The sequence below is a fragment of the Echinops telfairi genome, unplaced genomic scaffold (assembly GCF_000313985.2).
Source record: "Echinops telfairi isolate 266 unplaced genomic scaffold, ASM31398v2 ScPeMD7_655;HRSCAF=1070, whole genome shotgun sequence".
Lineage (NCBI taxonomy): Eukaryota > Metazoa > Chordata > Mammalia > Afrosoricida > Tenrecidae > Echinops > Echinops telfairi.
Window position 1 is genome coordinate 26679716 of NW_022104553.1, and position 9999 is coordinate 26689714.

A 9999-nucleotide genomic window follows, 5' to 3' on the forward strand; every position below is an offset into this window, starting at 1 on the left:
GACACTCGCAGGCCCGTGGGGCGACCTCGCGTCGGGCCCGCGGGGCCGAGGTACAGCTCCTCCTCTTCCGACGAGGACGCCGAGCGCTCCGAGTCCGTCTCGGCCGCCTCCCCAGGCACCACCGTTTCGGGTCTCCGTGGTGGCCTGCGCCGGCGGCTCTGGGTCGCCATGGCTCCAAGCTGAGGGTAGGAGGGGCGGAACGACAGCCTGAGAAGCGGTTGCTGGGACCGGTTCCGTGGTGCAGACTGCGGCGCCCCGGGACCCGGCTCCGGGGCTGGCGCGTAGCCCCGCCCCACGCCTGCCCCTCCCACCTGGCTCCTCCCTTTGGCCCAGGCCCTGCTCTTGGTTCCGAACGTGCGACCCCCAAACCCACAAAGACTCATCGCCTTCGAGTGCAATCTGACTCATAGCAACTCAAGAGGGCAGATTAGAACTAACTGCCCGCTCTGGGTTTCCGAGACGAAATCTTTACGGGATCTGAAAGCCTCATCTTTCTAGCGCAGAGGCGCAGGTGGTTTCAAACTGCTGACCTAGTGGTTTGCAGCCCGACTTGTAACTCACCACGCTCCTAGGGCTGAGCCTTAAACACCGCCATCGAGACGGTGCAACTCACTGCGAGCCTCTAGGGCAGGGTAGAATTGCCCCCGGGGATTTCCGAGACGGTAACTCTTTACGGGAGTAGAAATCCCTGTCTGTCTCCTGCAGAGCGGCTGGCTGGTGGCTTTGAACTGCAGGCTTCGAAGAACGCAGCCCATCACGTAACCCCTACACCAGTGCCTGACACAGCCCCTCCATGGGCTTTCAAGGATGGGGAGCCAGTCGTTCCCCCTGACTGGGCCTGTTTCCCTTTTTATCTACTGGGGGATTACTGGACCCCCGCCTTTTCATTAGGCCGATAGGAAGACCGAGGGCCGGCCACGTCAAGTCAGAATGCCCACACTCCCTGATCCAGCTCTTCCCGCATTTGCCTTCCCGCAAAAGCCACACCCTCCTCGTCTCTCCACGAGCTCGTCTCAGACCCGGAAACGACGGGCTTGGGAGTTTGGGGGATCAAGGACAAGGTGAAAACCTGACTGGAGTCTGAAGAGGGTGCACCGTTGCGGGGCGCTCCCATTGAACACCGTACCGGGTCAGTGGAGCTCCAGGCCTGCACGATCCGCTAACCCGGCTGAAGAACAGGCTACACCGAGACAGTTGCGGGGCGGAAGACCCAGCCAATAGGGTCGCGGGTTGGCTGGGCGGTGAAGAGAGTCACGTGGATCAGTCACCTACCAATCAGGAAGCAGGTTTTCCGACGCGTGATTGGAGGCATGGCCAATAGGAAAGCGGTTGTGCCGGTTCTTCCGGTTGGTGCTGCCAAGGAGGGTTTGTAGTGGACACAGAAGAGGTGGGATTTGTTTGTTTTTTTCAGAAGGATTTTTACCAAAAACCAGTTGTCACGTGTCGCAGTGATTCGGCCAATGGAAATAATCAAGGACCCGGAAATATAGAAGGAAAGGAGGTTAAGGGCGGAAGAGGCCCTTACTTGAAACCGCGTGAGACCAATGGACAAAAAAAAAAAAAGAGTAGTACCACCCCCTGAGAGGCGGGGCTAGTCTAAAAGACCAATGGAAACGGGAGTAGGCGGACGCGGGCGGGGCTTCGGGAGGCGGGGCCTGGCCAGGCGGACCAATGAGAGCAAGGGGCGTCGGCGTGCGGGTGGGCGTGCGAGGCGGGTGTATGGCGGACGCGGCGCTTTTCGAGTTTCTGCACACGGAAATGGTGGCGGAGCTGTGGGCGCGCGCCCCCGACCCAAGTCCCGGGGTGAGCGCCGGGCCCTGGAGCCGGGGGTGGAGTGGGGCTCGCAGAACAAGCCTGCGACCTGGGTTCGAACCCTGCTTGCGCCTGTTACTCACGGGGGGGGGGGACCTCACTGTGTCGGGTAGAGCTAACTGTGTGGGCCGCGCGGCTGAGTGTTAGCACTGAGCGAGATAACTCAGTTAAAGCGCAGAGTAAGCGATCAGTAATTATGGTAATGACTGTTATTACTGGGTGTTTACTGAAGGCTTACCTCCTGGTTGAATCCACCCGTGCCACTCACTAGGCTTCCTCCTTTGTAAAGAGACGCTTATTCAATCGACAAACATCTGTTGAGCGCCTATTATGTTCTAGGCACTTGTGCCCTAAGACTGACCAAGATCCCTGCCCTCGGTGAAGCTTGCCTCTTAGTACGAGAGTCCAAAAATAAATTTTTAATATAATGTAATGAGTGAAGAAGCCCTGGCAGCGCCATGGATTTTAGGCGTTGGGCTCCTAATCACCAAGTCATTGGTTCAAACCCGCCAGCTGTGCCTCAGGGGAAAGACGAGGCGGTCTGCTGCCTTAAAGGTTTCCAGTCTTGGAAAACCGATATAAAGTTCTAGACATCGGAATTGACAGTGGGTTTGGGTAATGAATAGGAATTGACCGGTGACTTAGTGGGTTATGCTCTGCGCTGCAAACCACAAGGTTAGCAGTTAGAAACCATCAGCCACTCCCTGGGGAGAAAATGAGGCTTTCAACTCCCATAGAGTGACAGCCTCGGAAAGCCACAGTGGCAGTTCTTGTCTGTCCCATAGGGACACTATAAGTCAGAATCAGCTCAATGGCCGTGAGTTTGGTTCGGAAGAATCCACTGGATGGCAGTCAGTGGGGTGGAGTCAACTAGTAAGAATCCCTACTTTGCAAAACAAAAACATGAGTCAGGGAAGGAAGAGGAATAGAGTGATGGGAGAACAAAAGAAATAAGCCTGTCTCACTAGTCTGGGAAAACATTCCAGTTAGAATGTTCACTCACTGCCATCGAGTTAATTCCGACTTAGCAACCTTTTAGGATAGGGTAGAACTACCCTTGTGGGTTTCTGAGACTGTGAATCTTTATGGGAGTAGAAAGCCTCATCTTTCTCAAAGGAGCGGCTGGTAGTTTTGAACTGCTGACGTTCCAGTTATGCAGGTGCATAACCTCTGAAGTAGGACTACGTTAGGGCCCTGGGTGGCTGTGTTAGGCCAGGTTGACTAGAGAAACAAATCGAGTGTTTAAGAAAGAGCTTTATCTCAGAAAGTAATTGTATGTCAAGGAAACATCCCGCCTAGTCCAACTCAAGCCCATAAGTCTGAGACTAATCCTAACTCCCTCTTCAGGACTCACGCAGCCACATGCAATGATGCAGAATGCAGGAAGATCACAGGCCGGTGGGTGCAAAGTCATGTGGATCCAATGGTGGTGGCTCTGGCAGCCATGGGGTCAGCCAGCAGGAAGGTGAAGGCTGAGAGAGAGAGAAGGGGAGGTTCCCAGGACCCTGCTTATGAGAAGGCCACACCCACAGGGAGGTGCCATCAAGCTGTGACCTGATTGACAGGCTGAATACCACCCCTATGATTTTATCTATCTTCCAAGTTGACATAAAATTATCTAACTACCACAGTGGCACAAATGTTTCCTCCCAGCGTGCTGCGGGAACGAAGCCCAAGGATCCATTGCCTTAAAAATGACAGACAGATAGTCAAGGTGATGTTGTGGGGCAGTTTTGCTCTGTAACAGAGGGCCATCCTGAATCGGGTCCACTGGACAGCAACAGGTTTGGTGGGGGGTTGAGTCTGACTAGCCGTGCCTCCTACATGACCTTGAGGGGGTGTGGGGCAGTGCAGGGTGCAAGGGGCAGTAAGTGCTCATCCTTCCACCCTTAACCTCCTTCCCTTCTCTGTTTAACTGTGCCTGGTGTTTTGAAGGTTGGGCCTTGTGAAGATTAAATGAGCTAAAACTTCAAAGCATGCGCTTGGCCCTCAAAACCCAGGCGCTGTGGTTGTAAAATCTGAATAAAAGCGTTGGGCAAACTCGCAGTGAGTGGGCGCTTAATGAATGGGGGCTGAAGGGAGTGGGGGCGCTTTTGGTCATTCTCATCATCCTCATCAGCGAGATGCCAGACCTTTTAGTTTTTTATTAGGCTTTCTTCCCTGATGGTAAGATTCCCCCACATGGCGTTGCTTCTTTTTTCATCTTGGTTTCTTGGTTCATTCATTCATTCGACAGACTTTTACTACAGCCCGCAAGGCGCCTGCCTGGCTCTGCTGTAGGTTCTGGGGTTGCCTGGGGGAGCCACATCAAAGCCTTCTGTGCTCGGGGAGCTGGGTTCAAGGGGCGACAGATAAATAAGACCAATGAGTAAAGCACAGGTGGTCCCTGACATCCTGCTATACAGAACCACTCTATCGTCAGTTCTACCAGAAGTTGAGAACCTATTGTTGTTGTTTAGCTTTCAGGATGATCAGTATCTTTATCAAAACACTTCATTCCAGAATGATCAAACCAAACCAAACAACAATACCCCAGACTCAACTGCCATCGCATACTGGCTCACGGTGACCCTGCCGGACAGAGGAGAGCTGCCCGGTTGGGTTTCTGAGTGTGTAAACCTGTACAGGAGCAGATGGCCACCTCTTTCTCCCTTGGAGAGGCCAGGTGGTTTGAACCCCAGACCTTTCAGCGAGCAGCCCGATGCTCAGTGGTCTGTGCCACCTGAGACGGATAACGTCAACAGCTGCAACATTGTAAGGGAGACATGTGACTGATGATGTAACAAAAACAACAAAAAATGCCCTGAGTTTCCCTGTAACAGGAGCAGGGACATTACTGTTGTTCATTGGCTGCGGGGTGGGGTGTTCCTGGGCTTCCTCTTTTTTTTTTTTTTTTAAATTGGGGGCTCTTACAGTGCTTGTAACCATCCATACATCAGTCCACACCGTATCAAACTCATTTGTACATAGGTTGCCATCATCGTTCTCATGGCACTTTCAGGCCATCATCATGTGCTGTAAATCCTGACTCCCCCAGAAAGCCTGTGGTTGTCATGACGTGGGAGTGGGTTGTGGTCACATTAATGAAGCAAGATTGGTGTTGGGTGTGTTTTGAGTCAGTCTCGTATATAAAGTCGCTGCCTCTATCCATAGCAGCCCTACAGGGCAGAACAGAACCGCCCCCATGGGGTTTCCAAGGCTACACATCTTTACAGGCACAGACAGCCTCCTCTTTCTCCCTCAGCACCGCTAGTGGGTTCAAACCGCCGGCCTTAAGGCTAGCCACTGTGCAATCAGGGCTCCTCAGAAGATCAAAGGAACTGGTCGAGCAGAGGGAGTGGGGAGAGAGATGCCACTCCATCAGGAGATCTCCACGAAACAGAAGCTGAAAAGAGGCAGGGACCACAGAGAGGGATGCTGTTCCCCCAATCTCGGGTCCGCATCGCAGGGTAGACACAGCCATAAAACACAGTGGGCGCGGGACACACAGCGAGTCCGTGAAAGGAGAGCACTATAATTCATCATCTTATCCATCTCACAGAATGACCAGGGAAGCTGGAGGGGTCATCCTGGTTCTCCCAGGGTTCAAACAGTAATTAACATTCCACACTGGCTTGAACCCTGTGGGACAGTCAGAACACTCAGCGAGAAATGGATCGTGAATCTGATCCTGCTTCACCCAGGGCTGGCTCGGATAAAAATGGCTACAGTCTTGCCCACAACCCCCCCAGCAGAGTTCAGCATTCTGGCCTCCTCAGCCCTGAGGAAGTAAAGTTCTTTAGAGCCACCCATGTGGGGTCTTTCTGTCGTAACTCAAGCCCACCGCCCCTGAGTCTGTTCTGGGCTTCTGACCCCCAGGGAGCCCAGAGGACTGAGTAGACTGGCCCCAGGGGTTTCCCAAGACTGTGGATCTCTATAGAGCGAGCCGCCTCATCTTTCTCCCTTGGAGTTGCTGGTGGGTTCGAACTGCTGATCTTGGGATGAGCAGCTGAGGGCTCTCACTGCTATGCTACCAGGGCTTCTTATTCGCAGGGGTAAGTCCCACTGCCATCGAGTCCGTTCTGCTGTCAGGCAGCACAGGGCTGTCCCATTAAAAAAATTTTTTAGAAACAAGATTTGTTTTAAACCTCACTGCCATCAAGTGAATTCTGACGCATAGCAACCCTACCGGACAGGATAGAACTGCCCCTGTGGGTTTCTGAGACTGTCACTCTTTAGGGGAATAGAAAGCCTCATTGTTCTTCCAGGGAGCAGCTGGGGGTTTCCAACCACTGACTTTGCAGTGAGCCCGCTGAATGCGTAGCCCAGTACACCGCCAGGGTGCCTGCTATAGAAGCCGGTGGCCTCCTCGTTCTCCTGTGGGTTTGAACTGCCAGCCTTGTGGTTAGCAGCCCAGTGTTTACCTTTCTGAGCCACTGGGGATCCTTATTTGCTGGTATAGGGGCCACTATTTTGGGTGGGTGGGGGTGCCATCCAGTCTAAGACAGGCGGGTCGGGGTGCCTGGGGTATGTGTGAGTGAGCTGTGCATCCTCTCCTTTCTCTCTCCCCCACCTTGCCCACTGAGGTTTTTCTCTTGGGTCCTGGTGGCATGGCTGTTGTGTGTCTGGCTGCTAACCGCAAGGTCAGCAGTTTGGGGACGGCCTGTCTTCCTAGTCCTGTAAAGAGTTGCCGCTTCAGAAACCCACCGGAGCACTTCTACCCTGTCTCCTAGGGTCGCTGAGTCGGCACCGATTCCGTGGCAGTGGATTTGCTTGCTTGGAGTTTGGAGGAAGGCTTTGAATTCGACTTCAGTCTCGGGGTTTCCTGGTGGAGAAGCCAGGGGCGGCCCTTCCCTGGGCCTGGCACAGATGCTGTGCCCGAAGGAGGCAAAGAAGCTCACCTCCTGCCAAGGGGAACCCCCCCCCCCCAAAAATAGAAACAAACCCAAATCCACTGCCATTAAGTGGAGTCCCCACTCACAGCAGCAGGGACGGGGGCCGTACCATAGAAGGAAGCCTGACCATGCAGCCCCACCTGGCTCCCTCCTGCCTGCCGGGGCCCAGGCAGGTCCTTCTGAGGATCGCTGCCTTCTTCCTGGTCCAGGTTCTGGAAGCCTCCGCCTGGGTCTGGGGTGGGGCTTGTGCCTGTTTGCCATTTCAACCATCCGGAACCCCTGGAACCGCCCTTCGCCCAAGACCATCGTCTCTTACTGGTTCTGAAGATGCTCCTGGCAGTCTGTTAGTACACGTTCTGGATCCCTGCTCCGTCTTCCAACTCTTCTCCTTCCTTGTTGTGTGTGTTGTGGGTGCTTACTGACCTGGGAGGTGTTTCTCTCACGTATGGAAGGGTCTGTCGTTCACCTCCTTCCCATTTAGGTGCCCGCCCTCTCTTGCATTTCCAGGAACTCCCCTTCACCCCAGACCACCCCTCTCCTTGTGGCTGTGCTGTTTTGGGGTGCCCTGAGTCAGCTCCTGGGGAGGGAGGGAGGGTTCCTCTTGCTCCGAGCTTCATCTCAACCCTGAGGCGGGGCCGGTGAGCCCTGGGTCTGGGCCGGACTCTGGAGGAGCCCTGTGACTAGGGCCGTCCCTGCCTTCCATGAGAATGCCAGGCGCCTAATCGCTCAAAAGCTCTAGGGACTCAGGCGTGGACACCACAAAGCCCTGGGAGACAGACAGGTGACAAGAGGAAGTGAGGCGTGCCCTCTCTTCCTCCTCCTCCCTTTCCTCCCCAGCCTCTGGGCTTCCCCCGAGCCTCTTCTTCTCCTCTTGGTCTGCAGCCCCCACAGCCCCAGGACCCCCCATTTTAGCCCCTCTGGGTGGGGTCCGGCAGCGGGCTGGCCGGGTGCCCCCTGCTTTACACAGATAGCGAGTGCTCTCTCTCACAGCAGCACTGCCCTGAGCGCCACCGCACACGGGGAAACTGAGGCCTCCTGTAGTTAGATCATATGCCTAAGGCCATGCATATTGGGAAGGGGGGGAGCCGACCCAGACCCTCTGAAGGTCACTCGCTAAAGGACACCTGGAGCTTACCCTCCTCCCGCCTGCCTCACACACCTTGACATTTGTCATCCCTCTTTTCACACCACCACTTGCCCCTCCCCATGGTGGACCACGGCTTGCATCACTTGGTTTTTGTAGATGTCCTGTTGTAGGGACCACGAGCAGCTGGGCTGTGGCCTCCTCAGGCCCCTCAAGGGTCCAGCCTCTGTTGATTTAAACACACACACACACACACACACACACACGGCCAAGCCCCTGCCCTGGGCAGGCTGCACCTGCTTCGTATCTCTGCCTTCCCCTCACCCTCTGCTGGAACTCCCCACTACACACACACACACACACACACACACCCCACACACACACAGACTCTCAGGTGGAGCAGCCTCTGCCCTGTCTGTCATTGGCCCCCTGTCCTTTGAGCATAGCCTGGAGCCCCTGAGACCCTCAGAAGTAGTGTCTGTGGGCAGAACTGGTCAGCTGGAGCCCCTCCCATGTGGCGAGCAGGGACACGGGTGCGGGGGGGCATCACAACAGAGCACACCTCTGGGGGAGAGGGGACAAGACCCTGGGGACACAGCCACCGGGGAGGGGGTCTCCCAGGGCCCAGAGAATGGCCCTTGACAACCCAAAAAGGGCTGGTGGCAGCTCCTCAACCGGGTAGCCTGTTGCCCCGTTTGGCAGACGTGGAGGTCATGTGCTGGGGGGACCACGCCTGAGCCCTCACCAGGGTCCCAGGGAGATGAGCACTAGGAAACATGGCATGGGGCAGCAGGGCACTGTCCCAAGTCCACATGGGTCAGTGGCAGGCAGGCCTCGGCACTGGGCAGGGTCCCTCCCCACACACACATACCTTACCTAGCATTGTGACCTCCAAACCATCCCCCACCACTCCCACACCCCCACCCCATGCTCATTCCCCCCGCCCCCACCCCATTAGTCACCCTCCTGCGTGGCAGGCTCTGAGGAAACCCAGGCAAAGCTGACGGGCCACACCAGAGAGGACACCAGTGTTATCCGACAGGAAGCTGTGTCATCCCCGGGCTTGGCTCCCTGGGTGGTGGAGGAGGCTGGGGAGCAGGGGCCCTGAAAGGGAGCCCCTCCACTTGGGCTGCAGGCATTCCAGCCACCCCTGTACCCATCCCCTCTGACTGCCGGGCCTGGGACACATTTGGCCTCTGGAGCCTGAACTGCCTGGTGGCACATGTGCATGCAGTTGTGTGTGTGTGTGTGTGTGTGTGTGTGTGTGTGTTAATTATTTTATTGGGGGTTCATACAGCTCTTAGTCACAATCCATACGTCCATCCATAGTGTCAAGCGCATTTGTGCATTTGCTACCATCATCATTCTCAAAACGTTGGCTTTCTCCTCGAGCCCTTGGTATCAGCTCCTCAGATTTTCCCCCTCGCTCCCTGCCTCCCCTGCCATCATTTTCAAAACACTTTCTTTCTACTTGAGCCCTTGGTATCAACTTCTCATCTTTCCCCCTCCCTCTTCCCTCACGAACCCTTGATCATTTATAAATGATTATTTTTTCATGTCTTACACTGACTGAAGTCTCCCTTCACCTACTTTTCTGTTGGCCGTCCTCCTGGGAGGGGGTTCTATGTGGATCATTGTGATTGGTTCCCCCTTTCTCCCCCACCTTCCCCTTCCCCTCCTGGTATGGCTACTGTCATTATTGGTCCTGAGGGGTTTATCTGTCCTGGATTCCCTGTTTCCAGCTCTTATCTGTACCTGTGTACATGCTCTGGTCCAGCCGGATGTGTAAGGTAGAATTGGGGTCATGGGACTGGGGGTGGGTGGGTGGAGGAAGCATTAAAGAACTAGAGGAAAGTTGTATGTTTCGGGGTGCTGTACTGCACCCTGATTGACTCGTCTCTTCCCTGTGACCCTTCTGTAAGGGGATGTCCGATTATCTACAGATGGGCTTTGGGCCTCCACTCTGTACTCCCCCTCATTCACATTGATCTGATATTTTTTGTTCTGGGTCTTTGACGAGTGATACCTGATCCCATACGTGCGTTTTTAATTTGGGGACTTAACATTTTGTGCGTGTGCATCGGGTGACAGAGCAGGTCTGCTTTCCAGGCAACAGCTTAGGCACGGTTTCCTTTCACTGGCTGCGGCCCCACCATGTCAGATCCACCCATCCATGTCCCACCATGTCAGATCCACCCATCCATGTCCCACCATGTCAGATCCACCCAT

At 55.0% G+C, this 9999-nt stretch overlaps 1 protein-coding gene across 1 annotated transcript in view; it reads left to right on the forward strand.

Moving 5' to 3' along the window:
• The first annotated feature begins 1719 nt into the window (after nucleotides 1-1719).
• Nucleotides 1720-9999, forward strand: part of TRAPPC6A (trafficking protein particle complex subunit 6A) — an 11039-nt gene continuing 2759 nt past the window's right edge. Inside the window, exon 1 of the mRNA XM_045292677.1 lies at nucleotides 1720-1803. Within this exon, the coding sequence (XP_045148612.1) occupies nucleotides 1720-1803 (84 nt within the window). The remainder of the gene's footprint in view (nucleotides 1804-9999) is intronic.